Source organism: Prionailurus bengalensis, chromosome D4, assembly GCF_016509475.1.
Source record: "Prionailurus bengalensis isolate Pbe53 chromosome D4, Fcat_Pben_1.1_paternal_pri, whole genome shotgun sequence".
Taxonomy (NCBI): domain Eukaryota; kingdom Metazoa; phylum Chordata; class Mammalia; order Carnivora; family Felidae; genus Prionailurus; species Prionailurus bengalensis.
The window spans coordinates 69,884,553-69,910,041 of record NC_057359.1 but is presented as its reverse complement, the minus strand read 5'-3'; the positions used below and the strand labels follow the sequence as shown (position 1 = coordinate 69,910,041).

The 25,489-nt window shown below is 41.1% G+C and overlaps 2 protein-coding genes across 5 annotated transcripts in view; one reads left to right on the top strand and one right to left on the bottom strand.

Annotated features, from left to right (window-relative positions):
- Positions 1–1,137: 1,137 nt before the first annotated feature.
- ABITRAM (actin binding transcription modulator) lies at positions 1,138–7,784 on the bottom strand. 2 transcript variants are annotated; one of them, XM_043567190.1, is made up of 6 exons: positions 7,672–7,784; positions 6,018–6,153; positions 5,191–5,320; positions 2,440–2,516; positions 2,290–2,359; positions 1,138–2,196 (listed from the first exon to the last, which is right to left on the bottom strand). In XM_043567190.1, the coding sequence occupies exons 2-6, from the start codon at positions 6,107–6,109 to the stop codon at positions 2,059–2,061; spliced, it is 507 nt and encodes a 168-aa protein (XP_043423125.1). In that variant the 5' UTR covers positions 6,110–6,153; positions 7,672–7,784; the 3' UTR covers positions 1,138–2,058. The 2 variants fall into 2 exon arrangements, with proteins under 2 accessions (XP_043423125.1, XP_043423124.1); XM_043567189.1 differs by having other exon boundaries at positions 6,018–6,069; positions 7,672–7,779.
- A 303-nt stretch (positions 7,785–8,087) lies between these two features.
- ELP1 (elongator acetyltransferase complex subunit 1) overlaps positions 8,088–25,489 on the top strand; it is a 58,047-nt gene continuing 40,645 nt past the window's right edge. For 2 of the 3 annotated variants that reach the window (XR_006295147.1, XM_043567186.1), the window contains exons 1-10: positions 8,088–8,322; positions 12,389–12,551; positions 13,369–13,521; positions 13,743–13,824; positions 14,564–14,644; positions 17,878–17,963; positions 19,425–19,521; positions 19,842–19,932; positions 20,992–21,115; positions 22,418–22,511. Coding sequence is in view for 2 of the 3 variants with exons in the window: in XM_043567186.1 (XP_043423121.1) it covers positions 12,402–12,551; positions 13,369–13,521; positions 13,743–13,824; positions 14,564–14,644; positions 17,878–17,963; positions 19,425–19,521; positions 19,842–19,932; positions 20,992–21,115; positions 22,418–22,511 (958 nt within the window). In the remaining variant the exon portion in view is untranslated. The remainder of the gene's footprint in view (positions 8,323–12,388; positions 12,552–13,368; positions 13,522–13,742; positions 13,825–14,563; positions 14,645–17,877; positions 17,964–19,424; positions 19,522–19,841; positions 19,933–20,991; positions 21,116–22,417; positions 22,512–25,489) is intronic. The other variant, XM_043567187.1, reaches the window with a different exon arrangement.

Genomic DNA, 25,489 nt, shown 5'->3' with positions numbered 1-25,489 from the left:
TGAGAGTAATGGAACCGAGAGGTTTTAAAATAAATTCTGAATAATCGTTCATTTTGTATATGTGCCTTTGGAATGTTCATTATAAAACAACAAACATCTTACATCTTTTTAATTTTAGGGTTTAAAGCTTTTCTTGTTTTTGTTTGGTGTGGGGTTTTGATTGAAGGATCTGGTTTATATGTTCTGTCCTTACGGTAAACTTCGTTTTGAACTCTTTTGATAGTGCTTATATCCCAGTGCTTTGAAATTCATTTTGAAATCTGATAGGACATGTCAGTTGCCAAATGGTGGTAGTTATATAAGCTTGTCTGATGATCGTTATCTGGGTCATCCATCACAATCAATATTGACAAGATCCTGAAGAACCACAGTGCTACCAATTAGCTAGTCATTATTTTATCGAAGGAAACTAAACTTACTGTAAGCCTTCAGGAGAAAATGGGATACATTCAGCTTGGTCAGTGCCCCGTATAAAATTATCAAGCATGGTTTTTATGCCCTGAAACCAAAATATTCTTGAAAACTACAAGGGAAGTAATGGGAGAACAGTATGAGGTAATGTTGTATGTAAAATACATATGTGTATATTACATACATACACACAGTGTGTGTATACACACACACACACACACACACACACACACACACAATTACTATTTACTGTCTTTAGTATCTTTGTTTTATGGTGTCTTCAGCTACTCAAAATGGGGATCTGCTCGTTTGTGCTTAGATTTTCAGCTCACGGCACCACTGATGTAGGTGTTTGTAGAGTTACCACCTATATTGTGTCTGGTGCGTATATTTAGGGGATAGTCATGCTGGCACTCAAGTCAAGAAGTTTTTCTTGTGAGTCAAAAATAACTTGTAGATTTACAGAATACTTTTACGTTCCTGAAGTGAGACTATTCTGCTAAGTTCAGGTGGGGTGAGGAAGGGATGACTCATGACTTCAACAGCATGAGGATCCCAAACCAAAGGAATTCACAAGTAAAAGGCAAAAGATTTATGCGATCTGAAGAGAAACCTGAGCATGCAAAGGAGTTCACAAGTAAGGTGATTTCTTCTGTATTAAATTAAATCTTGTGTTTTATTTACAGAGATCTTTAAATTATACATATTGCAGCGCTGAAGAAAAAATTACAATTTAAGAAGCCCTTTTATTTGAAATTTAGTGTAAATAAAGACACAATCTTAAGCCATTATTCAGTTTTGTTTTTAGTTTAGATGATGTGAAAGTTTTTGTTCCATGCAAAGGCATGTGTGTCTTGGGATTACAGCAACCTCTTGGCCGGCTACCCCGTAGCTAGAGCGTGAGACTGAGCGACTACAACACTGTATCAGCGCACTTCCCCGCTAGGAGAGCCTCTTCCTGATTCCGTCGTTTAGGAAAGCCACAGTGTTCCATTCGATTTGGTTGCAGAGAGGAAGGCCACCCCAGAGGTGTAAGGGGCAGAGGGGGTATAGTCTACACCCTGCCTCTCCCCTACAACCTAGAGGGAGAAGAGCTGGGGCTGAAGGGGCGGCACTAGCATTTTTGGTAGCGTCCGTCAGACAGAGATTCAGTAAAAAGGCCCAATTGTTTTTTTAACTTCAAACTGAGGGAAAATTGAGGCAAAAACAATGATCATGCCATAACATTTCAAACAGAAGTGTGTCAAAATGTAGTATTCACCAACGGGTTACAGGATGATGGGTAAATTATTTTTACTTTGCTACTTAAAACATAGGTGTCTTGTCCAAATTTTCCTCAAAGTGCTTTTGTTTGTTTGTTTTTAATCCAATAAAAAGAAAACCAAAAAAACACCCCTTGCTTGACGATTGTTACGTAAAAGCAAAAGGAGAATTGAGTGAGTACATGGGCAGGACAGAGGACCAAACAGGAACTGAGGCTTGTTATGCAAGACAAAGACAGGAAAGTAGGTTAAGTTTTAAGATGAGACGTGTCTGCGGATGGCTGGGTGTGAAGCATGCTTCACACGTGCTGGGTCTTGAGAGCTCTGATCGCTCAGGCCAGGGAAGTGTGCGCATGCCGCGCTGTGTGTTACTCCTTTGCGGTCCTCATGATGCGGCTGTCGTGGCAGTGATGCGCCTCACCACGACTTCTTCATACTGTTTTTGTGTCAGTAACCCATCTGTTATGCTCTTACTTTCTTCAAATTTGGGCAGCACAACTGCAATGTAGCCTTCAGTGGATGGCTAGAAAGGAAATAGAAGATTTAGTACTGTCAGATGTGTAAAATCAGGTAAAAAGTATGTGTATGGGATCATACTTTTTTCTCCCCACTTTACCTTCTCTTGTAGAATAGATGGCTTATGGAGAATGTTTTCATTCACTTCCATCAACCGTCCTCTGACACAGCTATTTAAAAAAAAAAACTGTTTTGAAGAACAACATTACCTCCCTTGTTTCTTCTAAATTGTGGTTAAAAAGTAACTCACCTAGATATAGTGTATTCTTCTCCATCTGAGCAGTAAATCTTACACAGAGGTGCGAGCTCTGTTAGAAACTGTGCCCCCTGATAATAAAAGGGAAGAAGTTATTAAGTAGTGTACGTGTTCACTTTCCTTTGAGAGGCAGCCCTCAGTGTTAGAATGAGGACTCCTGGAGCTAGTGTTTTAAATAAAAATGACTTTAGTACAGAAAAAATATTCATTTATTCAAACATTTATGTAAGTGCCTACTATAGGGCAGCTATAATCGTAGGCTCTAGGGGAAAGAGCAGACTAAGACACCTGAGGTAAAGCGTACTTTAAAGATTAAGAATATATTTTATCAACTTTAACAGTATGGAGGTTCCTCACAAAACTAAAAATAGAACTACCCTACGACCCAGCAATTGCACTGCTAGGCATTTATCCAGGGGATACAGGTGTGCTGTTTCGAAGAGACACATGCGGCATCAACACATGTTGTTTCGAAGGGACACATGACTATCAACATTAGCCAAAATATGGAAAGAGCCCAAATGTCCATTGCTGGATGAATGGATAAAGAAGATGTATATATATATACAATGGAGTATTACTTGGCAATCAAAAAGAATGGAATCTCGCCATTTGCAACTACTTGGATGGAACTAGAGGATATTATGCTAAGCGAAATTAGAGAAAGACAAATATCGTATGACTGGAATGAGGAATTTAAGATACAAAACAAATGAACATAAGGGAAGGGAAACAAAAATAATATAAAAACACAGAAGGGACAAAACATAAGAGACTCCTAAATATGGAGAACAAACAGAGAGTTACTGGAGGGTTTGTGGAAGCGGGGGATGGGCTAAACGGGTAAGGGGCATTAAGGAATCTACCCCTGAAATCATTGTTGCACTATATGCTAACTAACTTGGATGTAAATTAACAAAAGAAAAAAAAAAAAAAAACTTAAAAAAAAATGTATTTTATCAACTGTAAATGAGAAAGTTACACATGGCCACGTAAAGATTTCAAAAGTGTAAGAAAATCCATCAATAAGCAATAATGTAAAATTCAACATGACAGAGTATGACAGTAATATTATACAAAGTTACTTTCATTAAGACCTAACTTATTTTTTATATTAGAACTTACTAGATAAAGGAACTTCTTTATTAGGGTTAATTACTAACACTACCTGAAGCAGTTATATTTTTCTAATTAAAAAGAATTCACTTTGAGGAAAGTTTAGAAAAATAAAAACGTTTTAAATAGCAAATAAGAATAGTTTGCCCATTATCCTATAACCCAGAATACTGCGTTTTGACATTCATCTGTTGGAAGGGTAAGGCATGGCTGTTGTTTCATGTACTCCACTATATGGGTGTGTCTGGGGGAGGTTCTGACAAATATCTACAAGGAAGCTCATGGGGAACCCCTGCATGCATGTCTCACATGTTGCTCATTTTCCCAGAAATTTTTCCTACAGTGAACATGGGTATTTGAGGTCAAGATGCTATTCTCCATGACCTCTCTACCACTCAAAACATTAGATAGCACACAGATGCTACCACAACTGGCTTTAGTCCTCCACACGTGGGTATTTCATTTCAAAATACTAGTCAGTGTGGCTCCTCACTTTTCCCGAGGAGGGCTGAGGATTTGTCCCTGAGGGTGTGTCCATCACTGGGTCTGTATTAAAAGAGCAGAAATGTTTTGACCCCTTTTGTATCACCTCCCTTGGGAGAATCAATGATTGGCAGTGCTGAGATTCAATCACCTCTTATCTGTAGTGGGTTCCACATTTAGGTACTTCTCTATTCTTCAACAGTAACAATAGTGTTACTATTTTGGACAAAGATTTATCATAGGAACCTCACAAGCACTAGCTGTTATACTTGTAATTTGCAGACTTTATTTTTTAAGAAAGGTTTGTGCTTTTCTAAGTCCATGTGCTTCGTGAGCAAGGAAAAATTAATACTTGTAAGGTATGTTATTAGGGAATTTCAGGCCTACAAAGGGGAGTATAGACAGGGTCTCCTAGAATGATGAGGGTAATTAGCAGAAACTCTTAGTATCAAGTCAGAAAACAAAGGAGCTAAATCATCCACTGAAACTTTCCTATCCTGTAGCTATGTCAGGATACTTCAGCATGTTACTGAATTGTCCTTGGTGTGATGCTCTCTTTTAATAAAATGTGTCCACCCTGCCTAGAGTTGTAGAGGGTAGAGAGAACATTACAACTGAGCACTGTGTGGTGCTACAAGGTGCTAAGGTGACTGGATCTGTATCAAATTGGCAAAGATGAAAGAATGGAAAATGGTGAGGAGCAAATACTGTTATTTTTTTTTTCAGACTTTTTTCCCCACTATCTCAGGATATTTTTAAATTTATATTTGAAAATACGTGTTAAAGAAGAGTTGGTCACCTAAGTTTTAGACAACTCAAGATGCTGGCTTCATAAAACTAGAAGAGACAAAAATATCTTGTTATATTGGTATTAAAGTTGTCCTTTCAAAGGTCCGTCTTCTCCATCCTCCACCCTGGGAGTGACAGGAATGGTGGCACAAAACTGAAAATATGACAAATCCTTTTCCTCCTGAAATACCTCATTTTTTGGTCTAAGAATTTCTTTAAGGTTAAGGTATTCTTAAAATTAGCACATCAAACTGTCAGGGAAGTATGCTGAGCACATATCCCTGGATTCTAAGACTGACTGGATCTGTCACTACTATGACTACTATGAGATTTAAGTGGACAATTACAGGAACGTACCCGCTTAAATTTCCCAGAGACCTTGTTCTGAAGTCTACTACAGTTGGTGCTGATTTGATAGGAGATGCTTTTGATTGTTTTTCCACTTTGAAGAACTGGATGAGATTCTGCCAATGTGATGACACATATTCTGTAAGGAGCAAAAATGTGGTGCTGTGTTATTGTTTGGAAGAATTCTTCCTCATACGACACAGTACTCCTACTCACACTATTGTTTTCCCCCATTTTCCTCTGGCTACTGCTGGAACTTAACTAAGACAGGAAGGCAATAATAAAAGAGGAGAAGTGAGGGGGCGCCTGGCTGGCTCAGTCAGTTAAACGTCCGACTTTGGCTTAGGTCATGATCTCATGGTTCGAGCCCCACATTGGGCTCTGTGCTGACAGCTCAGAGCTTGGAGCCTGTTTTAGATTCTGTGTCTCCCTCTCTCTCTCTGCCCCTCCCCCACTCACGTTCTGTCTCCCTCTGTCTCAAAAATAAATAAATATTAAAAAAATAAAAAAAAAAAAGGCGGGGGGGGGGGGATAAGTGAGACTGAATTTCCTTCCCAGAAAAAAGAAGAGCATTAGAAGTCATTAGGTAGCACTGAGGTTGATGAGAAGGAAGGCATGCCCTCTCCATGAGGATCCTCCATTTGGATGTTTGGTTAATCAAGTTTGTTTGGAGTAGACACTGAAAGGCTCATTCTTGTCAGCCCAACTCTTATAATAAATGCCATTTCAATATAGTGTTAGATAATCATTTAATGACCATTTGTTCAATCCAAGACCATACCAGGCTACAATACCAGAAACTTTTTTTTATAATTCAAAATTCCCAATTTGCTTACCGGTTGGAGTGCTGTAGTATACAGTGGTCCTCACAGGGTTTGCCTTTGACATCTAGAAGAATGAATGACTCTGTTGATTGGTGGGTCGGCATTTACTCCCACTGTGTGGTACTTTCTTTGGTTTGTACAGGTAATTCTGAAGATTGAACACATACTGATCCTTGGTATCCCTTTATTACCCAAAAAGATATACATAAAGGCTTCCTGTAAAGTACTTAAAGGGCCCTGGCCCAGAAAGAATCATTCATTCAATATTAAAGTGATTGTGATGGAAACCAATTTGACAATAAATTTCATATATTGAAAAAAAATATTAAAGTGTTTGCTAACTCTTTGCTCCATTTTGCTCCATCCTCACTTGAAAATGAGTACACTCAGGGATGCCTGAGTGACTTAGTTGGTTAAGCATCAGACTTTGGCTCAACTCATGATATCACAGTCTGTGGGTTTGAGCCCTACATGTCCTCTGTGCTGACAGCTCAGAGTCTGGAGCCTGCTTCGGATTGTGTCTCCCTCCCTCTCTGGCCCTCCCCCACTCATTCTCTCTCACTCACTCAAAAATAAACATTTATAGGGGCGCCTGGGTGGCGCAGTCGGTTAAGCGTCCGACTTCAGCCAGGTCACGATCTCGCGGTCCGTGAGTTCGAGCCCCGCGTGGGGCTCTGGGCTGATGGCTCAGAGCCTGGAGCCTGTTTCTGATTCTGTGTCTCCCTCTCTCTCTGCCCCTCGCCCGTTCATGCTCTGTCTCTCTCTGTCCCAAAAATAAATAAACGTTGAAAAAAAAATTAAAAAAAAATAAACATTTATATATAGATAGATAGATGGATATTTAAAATGAGTACACTCATTATTTCTATTAGAAAAAGTGCCATCAGCAATGCATTCTTTATATAATACAGTAGTATATGTTTTGTTAGTCAATTTTAGAGTGACCAACTCTTTCTGATTTACCCAAGACGGTCTTGATGTTAGCTCTGAAAGTCTCAGATTCTGGGAAACACCCCAGTTTGGCTACAAAATTATATACCACAATATTTAAAAAATGAGTACACCTATTATCCCTGAATGAAAGGGAGCAAGTAGGGCCTAGAGAAGAGTCCTCAACGATGCTCCCACCACTGATATGTACTGCGTACACAAAGCAGTACAACACGATAGCGACTTCCAACTGACACGTGTATGGTACTGGCAACTTTTAGTAAAACTGTTCTGCTTTCCAAATGCCTCTATTCGAACCCACCTCTTCTCTCCATCCCTGCCTCTATTATAGTTTTCGACCTCATTTAAATCATTGTGTGTATGGTCACTGCTATAGGATTGAGCCCCTCGAAGCTTTTCAGGCCCTCACGGCGAATGCAATCCAGCCCCTCCCTTCCTTGGTGGAGATCTCACCTTAAACTAGTATCTTACCGCAAGCGACCCACCCTTGAACTCGCACTACATCGCCAGCCCCAGAGTGCGCCCGGCTGTATTTCAGGCCCCTGAGTCTGCAATTGCCATTCCTTCCGTCTAGAAGGGAACAGAGAGTTCCAGTTCCTCCAGACGTGGCGAGAAAGCACCGGGGCGCGCGCCCGTGGCTTATGATCTGTCACCACCGTCCCTACAACATCAGGCCAATGCGGCCGAACAGAGACCTACATCATTCCCCTCTTACCGGCTTTGTACCAACGAGTGAAGTAACGATCCACGAGCGAAGGCACTGCGGGTCCCTCTGCCCCGGGCTCGGTAGCCATGGCGACCACGGTCGCCACTACCCCCGCCTTCCGGGACCCGAGCACTTCCTCTTTGTACGCCCGAAGCGAGGACGTACTTCCGGCGCGCGGACCACGGTGTGCGCACGCGTGCTGCTCTCCTGGCCCGGCAGATTCCGCCACCGAAGCTTCTCAGTACGGTGCTTCGAAGTCAGACGTCAAATCGGGGACCGAAAATAGTAGTGTGGGCGGGATGGCAGAGGGACAGAGGCGCGGGGGAGGCACAGCTCCCCACCCTACCTTGCCGGGGCTACGGAGAAGGCCGGCCACGCCTCCGCCTCCTCGTGACGTCACTCCCGCGCCGCTGTTGGTGTGTCCCGTCTGCTTCGCACGCTCTTTGCAGTCTTACGGGTTGTCCTTTCGACCCCTCTCCAGCCACTCCTCCCGGGGTACCAGCGGCCCGGGGGCCCAATTCGCGTCCCGAAAGCTGGAGAGCCGCGGACCTAGAGGGGTGTGTGTGCAGCCCCGGGCGGGCTCCGGAAGGGCAGGCTACGCGTGGCTGAGGAGGCGAGGGCAGAGCACCGCTGTTTGCGGATCCTCGCAGCGCGGCGCAGGTGAGCATTCGAACGACTCACTCCGGGGCACGGGCGGGCACGGAACCTGGCGTGTCCTCAAGGGATGTCCTGATGAAGAGGACCCCCGAGCGTGCAAACTCTCCCTGCTGCAGCAAACCCGGGAGTGGAGTATGGCGTGATAACCTTTGTCTTTAAATTCTCTTTTTGGAGACTTGCCATCAGCGCCATCCGGGGTCTGCGGCAAGCGGCATGCTGGGGAAGACGTGTTGCTCCCCGGTCGGCACATTGACCAGCCTCCGGATTCCTTGCAGGAGGGGACAATATCGCTGAACAATTAATGCACCAAATAAAGCGAATCAATTAATATGCGACTGTTAGTGAATTGGATTTGTCTTGCGCGCTGCTTCTGGCATCTTTTTTCGTGGAGGTGCCCCCTGTGCTTCTCGACCTAATGTGGTATATTATGTGGTCCTCTCTCTTTAAACTGTGACCTCTTTGTAGGCAGTGACAGAGTCCTCTCTTGTCTTCAGATCCTAGCACTTACCAAGAGCTTAGTAGGTGTTTGTGTAGGCCACACACCGGGTCATGGGATTAATTAGATATTGTGCAAAGAATCGAAACTGTATTGACAGCAACAGAGCTAACCAGTGAATAGTTTAATATGAAATATGAGCAAAAACGAGGGAAAGACCGTTTTCATCTTGGGGGACAGAGAGAACAGAAATGCCACGTCCTCAAGCAGGAGGAACTCACTTGAATAGGATAATAGCAGTACTTCCATTTACAGGTTGTATTTGATGTGCTTGTGAGACATCTTGGTGATAATATCAGAAGGTTGAAAATGTGGGTTCGTTGTTCACTTTGGGGACGGTCAGGGCTAGACATTTAGATCTAGTCAGCACATTAGTGAGCTGCCTGGTACTTGTAGTCATGGGCACGATAATTAGCCAAGAGGCGAAAGACTGGAGGAGTTGCCAGAAATTTCATAGAGGATACAGGATTGATCTGTGGTATGAGGAGATCTTTAGCACACTTAAGGACTGGGAAAGGTTTCATCATTGAGGAGCTGGATATTGCAGATGTAAAAGAAAGGGTACTAATAAGTTGAGGTCCCAGGGAAGTGTGGAGGCTGCTACTTCCCTAGCCTTGAAAAGGAGTAGGGGATGCTTCTGAGAAGATAAGGGAATAGGATGATAGGTGTGAAAAGTTAAAGAAGTTTTTTGAGCTTAGAAGGGTTGGGTTGGTGCGAGGTAAATTAATAGCTCACCTTTGTCGGTGATTTTGGAAGCTCTGTGACTTGAGAACTCCAGTTGTTTGCTATGTTTGTCACGCAGGGTCCAATCAGGAAAGTAGAAACCACACAATATTTCAACTGAATTTAGCATGAAGAATTGGTGAAGTAGCTATTTGAGGAATAAGAAGCAAAAGAAAGCAGTGAGGTAACATAAAATGTGAACTGATGAAAGAAGCTGTAACACTTAGCTTAGGGCTTAGGTTCAAAACAAGGGAAGATGGAGTTATCATGACCTAATCTTGGAGGAGAGGCATCGTAAAACTGGACTCTGACTTCAGGTGTTGATGACTCTGAAATTCAGAAGAGTCCTGTGTTCTGGATTTCAGTGTCTGGAGAGAGACTGCCGGGTTAGTGCTAGTGTCGTTTGGAGTGGGGCTGATGAGGTTGGTGTTGGGAGTGCCAGGGACTGGGACCAAGGGCCCCTCAAGGATGGAGGCCCATTGCTGGGACGACGGTGACTGGTGTAGCAAGATAACAGGAAAAAGTCTTCAGCTCTTTCCGTCTCGGTCCTCCATATTCTTATCCTGGGGTCTCTCGACCCCAGGGATATACAGGTTTTTGGTTAATAGAGGCCAAGTTCACAGGAGGCATAGGAAGACATTTGATGATCTGATAATAGCGACAGTAACAGCATGATTATTAGATAAACTGGCATCAAAGACACACTGGAGACTCTACATTGGACCCCTTTGCCCATCTGTTCTCTTTTCTTCCTTCTCTATCACTCGCTTACTCCTCTGTAGCCAGGCATTCTCTCATCTCACATCTAGCCATCCTTTCAGATCTGTGTCAGTGGTCATCTGTATGATGTTTAAAGATAAAGATATGTAATTTTTAAGTTTCTTGAAAAACCAAGCTTTCTATCTAGCATTAGATCTAAATTAAAAGCCTACATGATATAATATCAGTTCAAATAATTTCCAGAAGCTCTTGAATATAAATGTCACCAAAGCTTACAAAACCATTGTTGGCTTTGATTTTCTTCCTCACTCCCACCATGTGATGTATGGTCTTGCCTTCCTCTTAAGCCACTTTACATGTTGTACTTTCATATTACGCTTACCATTATGTGCTGTAGTAGTATGAAGATGAACTCGTCTTTATTCTTGCGTTGTCGTATGTATGAAATGCAACATGAGAGAATTCATCTCGGATTAAGGTGATAATAAAATTAAGGTGATAATAAGGCCGTTGTGGTCTGTATGTTGCCACCCCTAACATAAATTAGAGACTTCCAGTTATAAACTGTATAAACTTTAGGGGCACCTGGGTGGCGCAGTCGGTTAAGCATCCGACTTCAGCCAGGTCACGATCTCGCGGTCCGTGAGTTCGAGCCCCGCGTCGGGCTCTGGGCTGATGGCTCAGAGCCTGGAGCCTGTTTCTGATTCTGTGTCTCCCTCTCTCTCTGCCCCTCCCCTGTTCATGCTCTGTCTCTCTCTGTCCCAAAAATAAATAAAAAACGTTGAAAAAAAAATTAAAAAAAAAAAAACTTTAAAGGTATCTGAATATAAATATCCAGTATGTTAAAATTCATTTGTTTTTTTCTCTTAGCTAATGTTATATATTTAAGCAGGTCTGATTTTGCCAGACCAAAGTAGGTTTCCTATTTATCATTCTTTTTTCACCTTTTCTATTGCACTGATAAAAACCAGGCCAGGAAAGCCAAATTATGTGAAGTAGTTATATCATGTCACCAAGCTCCTCAGTATTTATTGGTCATTGTGAGTGCCATAATATTGTAGTGTCTTTTTTTCCTCTCTGAGAACAGTATATACTTTTATTAAAAAGTATCAGTATTTATGTTTTATTTTATTTTATTTTTTAATTATTTCCCTCCCTACTTTCTAAGAAGGGAAAGGTTTTTGTTTGTTTGTTTGTTTTTTTAACATTTATTTATTTTTGGGACAGACAGAGACAGAGCATGAACGGGTGAGGGGCAGAGAGAGAGGGAGACACAGAATCGGAAACAGGCTCCAGGCTCTGAGCCATCAGCCCAGAGCCCGACACGGGGCTCGAACTCACAGACCGCGAGATTGTGACCTGGCTGAAGTCGGATGCTTAACCGACTGTGCCACCCAGGCGCCCCAGTATTTATGTTTTAAACAAACATGGAAAACTAGTTTACAAAGAAATTTACCTGGTAATATTAAAGCCATTTTATTCTAGATTTTCTTCAACTGATAGGATATGTATATGGATTTTTATATGATTTTATTTTATTATTTTTTAAATGTTTATTTATTTTGAGACAGAGAGAGAGTGTGCAACAGGGGGAGAGGCAGGGAGAGAGGGAGAGAATCCCAAGCAAGTTCCACGCTGTCATCGCAGAACCTGACATGGGGCTTAATCAATGAGCTTTGAGATCATGATTGGATGCTCAACAAACTGAGCCACCCAGACACCCCTGATTTTATAAATCAGTCAGGTTATAAAGATACTCAAATATGCAAAAATAAGATGTTTTCTTATTTATTTTGATCTTTTCAACTTTCCTGAGGAATAACTGATGTTAAATCTTTTTGAAGAAAAATTTTAAAGTTGAGGATCTTGCCTCTCCCAAAGGGTAAAAACATAAGGTAGATTTCAGAACCTCCGTTTGTAGACCATAGGTAAACAAAATGAGTTGGTGAGGTTGCGACCACAACCCTCTGTGGGTTCAGATTAGGTTTTTTTCTTTTTTTCTTGGTTATTCTAACTACCATGTCCCTGCCCCTATATCATTTTGCTTAATTTGAGTGTCATTTGTCACTATTAAGCAGTTCCTTTCTCTCAGAGTAATAATTCTTCATCAAGAGATATTTGTACTTTCAGGAATTGCTTCATCATGAGAAATCTAAAATTACTTCGGACCCTGGAGTTCAGGGATATTCAGGCTCCAGGGAAACCTCAGTGCTTTTCTCTCCGAACTGAACAGAGGACAGTGCTCATTGGCTCAGACCATGGACTGATAGAAATAGACCCCGTCACAAGGGAAGTAAGTTACTTTTTCCAAACTTACTTCCCCCATAATCCTTATTTTAAATCTTATTGAATTTGTATCCTCCTAAATGAATATTCCCATTGCCTTATCTTGATGTTGTATTAGATATTACTTGAATAGTAACCTGCCTTTAACTCTACTTGTGTTTCAAATGTAAGTTGGGAAAACTCTGACGTTATATTTTGTGTGGGTGCTCTACTTTTTACCCCTTCTATCATGTAAATACTGTTTATAACAGTGGATCACAACTGGGAATGCAAATGAAAATTGCAAATTTAAAAGCTCTTTGAGTTGATTCTGATATCTTCCCTTAACTATATTTTGCTACTTGTATTTTAGGTAATTACATTCTTAGTTCTTTTTCCCTATACTATAGAAATTTTAGAAAACCACAGTTACTAGCTTTATATTTTATTGGGCATTTTTTGAGACCAGGCTTCTTGCTTTTGTTTAGTATTTGCTTGGCAAAAAGTCCCATAAACTAGCTTTTTTTTTTTTTTTTTTCGTTTTATTTTTAAGCAGTCTCTATCCCCAGCATGGGGCTTGAATCTGCAACCCCGAGATTTAAGAGTCACATGTTCCACTGACTGAGCCAGCCAGGCATCCCTGCGAACTATTTTTTTCGTTGTTAAAGATTGTAGGGTTGTAATATTTCTCAAATGAAGGTTTGGCTTTTAATCTAGAAAAAAAATTTTTGAAAACTTTTATATTAGAAAAGAAGCATCAAAAAGTCATTTATTTTTGGAAATGTTATGAATTGGTCTTGAAAGTCTATTGGCCTAACTTGCTAATGTGTTTGTTTTGGTGAAAGGTGAAAAATGAAATTTCTTTAGTGGCGGAAGGCTTTCTTCCAGAGGACGGAAGTGGCTGCATTGTTGGCATTCAGGACTTGCTGGATCAGGAGTCTGTGTGTGTGGCCACAGCCTCCGGAGATGTCATACTCTGCAATCTCAGCACATGCCAGGTAAGTGGAAGGGTCCAGTGAGGAGGAAATCTCCAGCAGCCTCAAGCCACGTGTTTTGTGTAGAAGTTGAAAAAATCAGGAGCCATAATACTTAAGCATTTTGCAAATGAGAGTCTTTGCATTATGTATTTCTTGACAAAAAGTTGTTGGCCTGGCTGTAGCTGTACTGTAGCTATATGTTAGCTGTATTTCTAAAGCTCACTTTTGTCTACTGATGGCAGCTGGAATGTGTAGGGAGTGTGGCCAGTGGCATCTCCATCATGAGTTGGAGTCCTGACCAAGAACTGGTGCTTCTTGCTACAGGTAAGCTTGTCCCTGGTCTCTCGCTCTGACTTTTATAAAACGGGACGCATAATACCTTAAAGGCTTAAGTTTTGGGGTACTTATTCAGAAAATTTCTTTGAACAGTGATAGCGTCGTTACAATCTAGAGGGAATTTGTTCTTTTTGACTTAAATTTTACCTCTTAGTATATTGTTTTAAAAAATTATTTCTCATAACTGTTTCAATTTTTGGAAATGAGAAACAGTCCTAAAACTTGGAAAAACTCTGAGGTCCACAGTAAAATTGTCAGCAATATTTAATCTATTCCAAGAGCAAGAATTGTTATTAAACAGATTCTAAAGACTGCTCTTCTAGCTCTTTCAGGACCTCTTCATAAGCTCTTGAAAACTACTTTTTTTCCCCTTTGAGTCTGTTCATTCCAGATGAGCTTCTGTAAATTGGCACCCCTGATGAGGTATGTTTTTGAAGAGATAACCTTGGTGAAGTGTGAAGTTAGTGGAGGAGGGCTGGTGGACTTTCATGTTAGCTTTCATAAACAGTTGAGAATAAGCACCAGGTAACTTACCTAGGCAGGCAGAGCTGTTTTGTTGTTTTTTTCCTTCAAATGAGAGTCAAAATATTTTGAGTGAATTGTGTCTTTCCTGTTCTCACTCTAAACTCCTCCACTCCAGCCCTGTAGCTTCCATTGCTATAGATACTTATGAAATAGCACATTTGTTATGTGAAAACAAAATCATTCTTGTTTGTGCCCACCCAAGGTCAACAGACCCTAATTATGATGACAAAAGACTTTGAGCCCATCATGGAACAGAAGATCCACCAGGATGATTTTGGTGAAAGTGAGTATAGCTTTCTTTTGAAACATTTTGTGACCTGAAGTTCCTCTCAGGTTTGATCATTTTCAGAAACCCAAAGAACTATGAAAGGTGAAGCTTCATGCATCAGTGTCTGGTAGCCCAGGTCCTTTAGCCCTTTCCAGACCATACAAGGAATTCCTCCGGTGTTTGCGGCTCTGAGAGTTCAGGTTGCCAGTAACCTGGGGAATAGAAATCTGCTTAATGTCACCTGCATAGTTGTTACCCAAACCTCAGGGCAGGCTTAGGCTGGGGCTTCAATGAAAGGAACTGTGCTAGCAAAAATAAAACGAGCATTTCTGGGGTACAGTTTTGGGGCAAAAACAAGAGAGGTGGGATAGAAGGCCGATTTCTTTGTTCCTACTGATTGGACCCGAATCTCCATTTTCATGGGAACCATCAGATTGTTTTCTTCCTAAGATGTAGCTGATGTGTGGGAGTATTGAAAGGGGAGAAGAGAGGAGATGTTTATTGAGTATAGGAAGCTCTGGCCATCACAAAGGCACCAGGTAGATGGCCCGGTTGAGGAAAGGGATGGGGGAGAAGGGATTTTAACTTTTACTGATTACTGACCTCATGCCTTCTTGTTCTCCCAACTCTGAGAAGTCATTTAGAAATTTGCTACTCATTTATTTATTCAAAAATAATTTATTCAGAGATGATTTTTGGGTAGGTACTGTGAACACAGCAATGTGTTTGGTGGTGTGGATAATTCAGATTTTCCTTTAAGGAGTCCCTTAATAACGTGTGTAGGTATTAGGGTAGCGTGAGGGGAAGGGAGCAATGGAGAGGGAGGACTTGAGAAAGCTGGCTTGAGCTGAGTCTTGGCTAAATTGGTGTGGGGTGGGTGACAGTTGAGGGTAGGGGTGTGGTGTAAGCAAGGAAATTCATCCATTGCCAGGCATGGATGCTTCATAGACACGGCATGGCTTACTCAGGCAGCCGTGAGTACTGTTGTATTGCTGCTGGCAGGACATGATTGTGAATTGAAATAAACAGGATAGATTTTGATTAAATTTGGACAGGTTTTGATGATGCCGGATTTATTGGTTGATTGGTAGAGAGGGAAGAGACTGGAGACAGGGTGATCAGATAGGGGTAGTAAAAGAAACGGGTAAGAGATAAGGAAGGTGAATGTGGGGCCGAAAGGTGGAACGAATTCAGGAAAAATTTGATTTTCAGGGAGGACGGGGATACGTTTTTCGAATTATCTGAGAAATGTTTTTGGAATACGTATACATGATTCTCCTCCTGTCTTCGCCAATTAGAAATAGTAGTTAGAATGTGAAATAAACGGGTTTGGGTATGTAAGGTGAGGAAGAAAGAGTTTAATGGGGCTCCAGTCAGAAGCTCAGGTGATGGGAATAAAGATGCCAGTAACTGAGAGGGAAGGTAGGGAAATGCTGACTTGTAAGCAGTAGATGGTGAGTTCTGTTCTGGATTTATTTAAGGGCCATGTGGGATCACCATGTGGAGTAGGCAAATAGGGGTTGAAGCTCAGGAGAGGTCAGAGATGTGGATTGGGAGTCAGTGGCATGTAGGGAATCTTTACAGTCTTGGGAGGAGGTAAACTTAACTCAGGAGCAGGTGTGGTGCTAGAAGAGTCTAGGATCTAGGGTGGGACTCCTGGGCATCCTTTTTGAGGACAGCCACAGAGGGAGTAACCAGCACACCTTTGGATGACAAAGTGCACTGGGCCTGGCTAATCCCACTGACTTTTTCAGAAGAAACTTAATAATAGAGTGTAAGTCAAGGGAGAGGGGGTCCAAGTCAGGGTCGTAGGTCTTAGACATATATTTGTCTCATCACTCTGTGATTGTGGTGAATAGATATTTTCCCTGTAACCCAGGGGTTGACAAACTTGTTCTGTGAAGGGCGGGATAGCAGTTATTTTCAGCTTTGCAGGCCACATGGCCTCTGTTGTAGTTACTCACCTCTGCTGTTTTAGCGTGAAAGCAGTTACAGACAATACATAAAAGAATGGGCATGGCTGTGCTTCAATAAAAATTTATTTGTAAATGTAGATACAGGCTGTAGTTTACTGATCCCTGCTCTTACCCCATCACTTATTGTCTGATCCCATTGGAAAAGTTCTCTTGCTTCATTCGTTGGTCCTTTACATCTCTGGAAACTTTCAGATAGAAGCACAGGGGTGTGCACCAGGGTAAGCATTGCTGTTCATAGACAGATGCAAGTTGTGCTATTGTAGTACTCCCATGTACCCATGCAGAGCACACAGGAAATGGTCCTGCTGACCTGTAATATATAGAAATTACGAGGGGGAGGGGAAGGAAAAAAAAAAAGAGGTTAGAGAGGGAGGGAGCCAAACCATAAGAGACTCTTAAAAACTGAGAACAAACAGGGTTGATGGGGGGTGGGAGGGACGGGAGGGTGGGTGATGGGTATTGAGGAGGGCACCTGTTGGGATGAGCACTGGGTGTTGTGTGGAAACCAATTTGACAATAAATTTCATATTTAAAAAAAAAAATTACAAACAGCTCTGCTTCGTCAGAATCAATGGCAGGAGGGAAGTATTGGGTCCTGGATCTGCCTGATACTTTCAGAGACATGTCAGTAGTACCTGTTGCAGGCGGATGCCTGATCCTGCCTACTGGAACAGAGGGTTGCATTATTTCAGCACCTGACTGCACACTTTATGCAAGAGAAATATTGTGATTTAGAGAGAACCTTAGGCTGGAAGGTGGACAGCCTGTGTTCTAATTTTGGCTTCTGCCAAATTTAGAGGGTCTCATTTTCTATCTATGTGAGGAGTGAATTCCTTAATCTACAGTCCCCACCACCACTGACAGGAAGGTTGGATACATTTAGTTGACCAAATAATTATAATCAGAATTTTATTCCTAGCTCTTGTGTTGAGTTTAATGTTCTTATCCATGGATGTATCTCATAAATTCTTCATGTTTCATTCTTGTGAAGTGGGAATTGTTGACTGTCCTTGAGGGAATTTAGAATATATAAGATGACAGTGAAGTGCTTTCCAAAATAAGACCATTTCAGATTCTTCAAAAATCACTGCTGTGTATGATATGGAACATTGGTTTTCAAATATTGAGTGCTAGTCAGTTTATTGAGAGGTCTCAGAGGACCCAAGTAATTGCCAGTGACCTACTTAATGAAGAAGAGCAGTGGAACTGTTTTCATTTCATTTCATGTAGCTTATTGGTTGTCTTGCATGTTCTCTATCAATTGCTCTCTAGGCAAGTTTATCACTGTGGGATGGGGCAGGAAGGAGACGCAGTTCCATGGATCAGAAGGTCGGCAAGCGGCCTTTCAGGTGCAAATGGTAAGATTGGTCTGATGGAAACAGAACCTTGACTGGAACAAATACAAGTTTTGCCAACTACCGGGAGCTCTTAGGTGTCCTGTTAGAGGCTGATAATGGATAGAGCTCTTCTGCCTTAGTAAAACTGAAACTTTAGAGCCCTCGGAATGAGTCATTCTAGAAAGACCCCTTTTCCTTTCTTATTGCCAAGTTGCTTTGTATTTTTTTTTCAGTGTAAGAATAATTATAACTAATACTCAGTTTAAAAAATATATCATCACAGATAGAAATGAAGTATTTTGTGTATCCCTCCCAGATACTCTCCCTTTCCTCCCCAGAAAGAGCTGCTATCCTGCATTCACTGTAGATCATTCTTATGTATGTTTGTATATTTTTCCTACATACATAAATTAGGTACTTTTTCTGATTTTTCCCTTTGGATGAAACTCTGTTTTCCTTTTCTCTGAATACATTTTTTTTCCTTTTTTCTGAATACATTTTGAAGGTAGAACTATCAGAGTTATTGATAATGGATTAAATGTGGAATGAGAAGAACGAATGATCCCAAGATTTGGGCTGAGCAAATAGAAAAGGATATTACTTGTATCCATGTAGACATTTCCATGAGCTCCGTGGGACAGGCAGATCAATAGTGCACCGCTTTTCATTTACATTTTCCATCTTTACTGATCTTTACTGATCTTTACTGGCTACAATCCGTGTAACTCCTATCTCATCTCAGCCTTTCACTAGGGGAAGGGTTTGTGTTCTTTGCCAATTGAGAATATGTCTTGTTAGGCTGCCTTGTGTATTCCCCGCTGTGCGGAGTGTGGTGCTCGTGCCGTTCCGCTGCCCCCTGTCACGGGAGTGTGATAATGAATGCTCAGGTGATCTTTTGTCCCCCAGCCTGTAAATTTGGCCTCTGTCTTCAAGACTTCAAGACCTTCAGGACTGGGATATAAGTGGTGCTAGAGCCTTTTCTTGCTCCTGTACTGCGGAACACAGAACTCTTCCGTGTTTGCATCATTGCTGCTGGCTTTATTGCCTCTGATTTTTCTCTTCTCTTCCTCTCATCTTTTTAACTTGTCTCTGCGCTGTTGTAAAGCTTATACAGTAATCAGATAACCAGAACTCTACCCCTTTACATTTAGATAAACAGAACATCTATTTCCTTACAGTAGTTACCCAGTAGATTCCTCAGCTCATTATGTTTAGTATCAGATCTGCAGCTCTTTTCCTCTGTTGCTGTGCTTGGAGGCCACTTTTTTTATGTGTGAAGATGGATTTTGTTTTGGTTTCTTGGTTTCTTGATGATTTCTGGGTCTGAGAAGCCTTCTAGAAGAGTACCTGACGATTCTATGAAGATGGTTTTCTAGATAGCTTAAATGTCATGTAAAAGATGTAACTTTAATAGTCTGGGGTTTGTTTGATTTGGGGCCACTTAAGTCCCCCAGTAACATTTGTGTTTCTTCCTCTCTTTAGTATGAGTTGGCTTTGCCCTGGGATGACCATAGACCACAAGTGACCTGGCGTGGTGACGGCCAGTTTTTTGCTGTGAGTGTTGTTTGCCCAGAGACAGGTATGGAAATAAATTGCAGTTAAAGAAAATATTTTTTATTTTATTATTAAGTTCAAGAAGGTTTTCTTCTTAGGCTTTTTAAAATTATACATACAAGGTGCTGCTTTAGATTTTAAGTGAATTTAGAGCTAAGAACTAAAAGAATTCTTTGAGGTCATCTGCTCCAGCCTCCTACTTGTGGGTACAAATTCTTAACAAGATTAATCTAATTAGCTTTGTAAAACCATGGCAGTTTTTATTAATAAGATGTTGGAACAGTTCTGACTTGACAACATTTTAAATGTGTCTGTTTCTTTATTTTAACTCTATCTGCCACCCAGGAGCCCGGAAAGTGAGGGTATGGAACCGAGAGTTTGCTTTACAGTCCACCAGTGAGCCTGTGGCAGGACTGGGACCAGCTCTGGCTTGGAAGTGAGTGCGAAAAGAAACCTTGTAACTTCTTCCTCAGCGAATATTTTGGAACTGGGGTAGGGGTGGTGATACCTGTTGGGTACAGGTGTTTATATAACACAAAAGGATATTAACTTTTACTCATTTGACTGTAGGCCCATATCTCTCTCTTTGTAGTTTTTCTGAAGTCTGAATTCAATTTGAATAGTAGATTCACAGCTTCTTCACAGATGTCATTCTAAGATATACACATTTTACAGCTTATAGGGAGCTTCTGTATGAAATCCTTGTGTATAACAGAAAATGGTGCTTAGAAGGGAAGTCACAGTCTGCAAGGCTCTCAGGGGCAGTGGAGCTTTGGTGAAAATTAGGAAAAGGGCTTTTTTCTCGGCACAAGCCACAAGCTGTTAGGCTAGAGGGTTCTGTTTGCTGAGGAACATGCAGGCTGGATCTGGGCCCAGTAAACTTCTTGCTTAGTGCCCGCAACTGCCCTGGTCAAAGACAGAAGTGTCTCCTCTGTCTCAGTAGCATCTGTTATATGCCAAACCCCTAGGTCTCTGAGTTTCAGATATCTTTTTCCCACCTGTATTTGGGTGACAATTGGATGACAGAGCAAAGAGAGAAAGGTATTGAAGTTAAAGCTATAGAGACAAATACAAACAGGATGAGGTGATTGGGATGTTTTAAGTAGGCTGAGAAGTCTTAAATACCTGTCTGAGCATGGCATAGTTGCTGAAGTCATAGATAGAAGGAGAAATACATTATGTTTTTATGGGACGTAATATTTAGAATAGAATAGTTTAAATAATGTATTGGTTTTTTAAAAAGTCACACTGGTGCAGTCTAAATCCGTAGTCTTGGGGGACAGATGGAGCCTTTGAGCAAATCACGAAGAGGCACTCTATTCCCTGGGCAGGTGGAATACGTCACTAATGTGAACTGCTTGCCAAGAGTCATGTGGGCTTTAAACCTTCCTTGGGTAGAGGTTTTTGGTTGGAAAAATCGTTTCTCTTACTTTCGTCTTGTTCTTAACAGTTGGCTGCACTTTTGGACATTCTAACACTCAATGTTTGCGTTAAGGCCCTCAGGTAGTTTGATTGCATCCACACAAGAGAAACCCAGTCAGCAGGATATTGTGTTTTTTGAGAAAAACGGCCTTCTTCATGGACATTTTACACTTCCTTTCCTCAAAGATGAGGTTAAGGTAAGTGCCTGAGTTGTTTCACCATCAAATTTAGGGGACTTTCCTCAGCTGTAGAGGTTTCTGTCTGATGTGGGCGTATAAAACAGAAGCTCCAGAGTAGATAGTAATAAAAATAGTGGCTTCTTATAACTGAATTTTTTGTTTTGAAGGATGTTTTGCAAAGAAATGGCAGTCTTTCTTACTCTAGTTAAAACATAGATAGAAATAGAAATCCTAATTAGTATTGTTTATTTGGACAAAAATAATGCTTCCAATGATAGATACTTTTCATTGATAACATTTAAACCTTAAGCCACTTGTGTACCATTAGGATTTTTACTGAAGCAGAAACACTGAATGGTGATCTTTAATTATGTAAACATAAAAATGATTTAAAATTATGTTACATTTATGGGGCACCTGGGTGGCTCAGTTAAGCGTCTGACTTCAGCTCAGGTCATGATCTTGTGATTCGTGAGTTGGAGAACCTCCCTCCCCCCCAATCAGGCTCTGTGCTGACAGCTCAGAACCTGGAGTCTGCTTCAGGTTCTCCCTCTGTCTCCCTCTCTCTCTGCCCCTCGCCTGCTCACGCTGTCTCTTTGTCAAAAATAAATAAATGTTAAAAAAATAAATACAATTATGTTACATTTAAATTAAGAACTTAAGCTAAAGGTTGAGAGAGGAGTTTAATGAACTCCCATGTCCTTACTTTCAACAGATATTAGCATTTTGCAGAGCTTTTTTCATCCAATCACCCCTTTCTAGCCTAAACACACACACACACACACACGCACGCACGCACGCACGCACGCACGCATGTACTCACACATTTTTGTTTCCTGGGGTTTTAATTTTGGAAATTGTATTTTTAATATCCATTTCTAACAGGTAAGAAAATACTTTGTATAGCCAGAAATCCATGATCACACCTTACAAAATTAGTAATAATTTCCTTAGTAGTACCTAATACCTAGTCTATATTCAAATTTCCCTGATTGTCTGAGACTGTTGACTTGCATTTGGTTGTTAAGTCTCTCTCTCTGTCTCTCTCTCTCTCTCTTTTTGGTTGTTAAGTCTCTTAAATTTTTAACCACAGTGCATTTTTTTTAAAGTCCCCTGCATATAATGATCTATTACGTAGATTTGTAGGTTCTGTAGGTTCATACTGATTTTGTATGTTCATACTGATTCTGTAGGTTTATAATTTATTGCTAGGGATCAGCTCAAGTGTTTGGTTTGTGAGAGCAGGGAATTTAGCTCTCGTAAAGATTATGAAATATGTATATAGTTAAAGGCCAGTGACATGTCTTTTTTCCCTACTAGGTAAACGGCCTGTTCTGGAATGCAGATTCCACTGTGCTTGCAGTTTGGCTGGAGGACCTTCAGAGGGAAGAAAATTGCACTCTAAAAACCTATGGTAAGACAGCACTAGTATCTCAGCTGTATGCCACATGAAATGTAATTGAAAGTAGGCTGTGGAATTGCCTTTACCCCTTCTACTTAGTCCTGTAGTGGAATCAGAGATAACTGAGGGGGTAGGTGGAGATGAGGGCGTGGTTTGGTTTTGATTATTTATGAATTTTAGTCAGGTATCAGTCAGGGTTCTCTGTAGACATTAGACTCGGGGGACAGGCTGGCAGGTTGGAAATACAAGAGTTGATGTTGCAGTCTTGAGTCCCAAATCTGTAAGGACAGGCATGCAGTCTGGAAACTCGGGCAGGTTCTGTGTTACAGTCTGGAGGAAGAATTCCTTCTCTGGGAAACCTCAGTTTTTGCTCTTAACGCCATAAACTCTTAAGGCCATAACTCTTTGCATGAGAGCTACCCACGAAATAATCTTTTGTTTTTAAAGTCCATTGATTTTAAAGCGTGATCACATCTACAAAATACTTTCCAGCAACATCTAGACTAGTGTTTGATCAAATGGCTAGACAGCATAGCCTAGCCAAGTTGACATGTAAAATTAACCATCACAAGTCATTGCTTTCTCTGCATGGATGGTGTTATGCAGGAAGTTAAAGTGCTAGCCAAAGGAAAACTGTAGCAGCGAAAGACAAATGGCATTAGATATAAGTAAGAGTCGTCTGTATGCCTTTTTAACTGTAGATCACATCGTAAATATGTATTTTTCGGTGTGTGTGTAATATGTGAAAACATTAGAAAGTAAAGATGAGAAGAAACAAAAGTTATTCATAATTCTTTTGCTCAGTAATGAGCACTGTTAAAATTTTCTTGTGTTCCATATTTTATGTGCGTGTATCGGTATGGCTGTGATCTCATTTTTGTTAAGTATATAGGCACCATACGTGTAGTTTTATAACTTGTTTTTACTAAGTCACAAACATATTTCCATTTCACATACCCATCAGCATAATTTTAAATTGCTGTATGGTATTTGTGCCACACCTTATTAAATCTCATGCTATTAGGCGTTGAAAGTTTTGTAATTTTTTCATATCAACAGCAATGCACCGAATCGTTTTGTTCATAAAGGATTTCACTTATTTTTTAAGTGGCTTCCAAACTTTTTAATCAACAGAACTTTTTCTTTAACTGGAATATTATTTAAAAGCTCATTTATTCATTCATTCATGACACAAACCTCAATGCTGGCTGCTCCGTTAGAAAAAAATTACTATCCAGGCCTCATCTCAGAGTTGGAGTCAGTGTGTTAGAATGGGGACCAGGGGTGCCTGGGTGGCTCAGTCGGTTAAGCATCCGACTTCGGCTCAGGTCATGATCTCACGGTCTGTGAGTTTGAGCCCCGCGTCGGGCTCTGTGCTGACAGCTCAGAGCCTGGAGCCTGTTTCAGATTTTGTGTCTCCCTCTCTCTGACCCTCCCCCATTCATGCTCTGTCTCTCTCTGTCTCAAAAATAAATAAATGTTTAAAAAAAAAAAAATTTTAGAATGGGGACCATACATCAGTACTTAATTAAAAAATAGGAGCACCTGGGTGGCTCAGTCAGTTAAGTGTCTGATCTCGACTCAGGTCATGATCTCATGGTTCATGAGTTTGAGCCCTGCATCAGGCTCTGTGCTGACAGCTCAGAGCCTGGAGCCTGCTTCAGATTCTGTGTCTCCCTCCCTCTCTGCCCCTCCCTGCTTGTGCTCTGTCTCAAAAATAAATAAACATTAAAAAATTTTTAAAAAGCTCCCAGGCAATTGTTAATGTGCAGCCAGAGTTGAGAACCAGTTTTGAGCCAGGGTGTCAAGGGCTGGTGCTGTGATACGCTCAGGACAAAAGTGTTGCATAAGAAGTCACATCATCTGTCCTTATAGAGCATGAGTATGTGGTCTAACTTAGCAACCCACAGATAGGTAGAAGTGTTCTAATAGCTTAATTAGAGAACTAGGTTACATTCGCTGTGGTTGCTAGGTTAATTAAGAATTAGCAGGGAGAGGGGCGCCTGGGTGGGTCAGTCAGTTAAGTGTCAGACTAGGTTTTGGCTCATGTCATAATCTCATGGTTCGTGAGTTCAGGCCCTGCATCGAGCTCTGCGCTGATATCACAGAGCCTGCTTGGGATTCTCTTTTTCCCCCTCTCTCTGCCTTCTCTGTTCTCTCTGTCTCTCAAATAAACAAAACAAACAAACAAAAAAATTTTAAAAAAAAAGAGCAGGGAGATGTTTAAAGAAAAGAAATTCCTTAATACAGTCAAGGTATTTGTTTATATGTGTTTTCTCTTTAATAAAGGTTGGTTTCAACATGATCAGGTCTTTTCCCCCGAGCTTTATTGAGATTTAATTGCTATGACAACATTGTGTAAGTTCAAGATGTATACTGTGATGATTTGATACACATATATATTGTGAAATGTTTACCATAGTAAAGTTGGTTAACATGCTTCATTCACTTCACGTAATTCCCATTTTGGTTGTTGTTAAGGTGAGAACATTTAAGACCTACTCTCATAGCAACTTTCAGGTATGCAATACAGATCGTTAACTATGGTGACCATGCTGTCTGTTAGGTCCCCTGAAGTTATAACTGAAGGTTTGTGCTCTTTAACCAACATCCCCCCATTTCCTTCCCACCCCAGGATTAGGTCTTATTCTTTTAACAGATGTTGGAAGGGATACTTGCTGATAAAGGATGAGTACTGATCTTCTTTGGATAGCTGAATCATGCTTAATACCAGATAGCCGTGGACATAACTGCACGTAAAGCTCCTGGAAGAAAATAATAAGTGTCTTGAGCCTAAAACAGCATAGTGATAGTAATCTAGTGCACTTGGATTGAGTGGTTTATTTTTTATTTTTATTTTTTTATTAAATATAATTCATTGTCAAATTGGTTTCCATACAACACCCAGTGCTCATCCCAACAGATGCCCTCCTCAGTGCCCATCACGCACTTTCCCCTATCCCCCATGCCCCATCAACCCTCATTTTGTT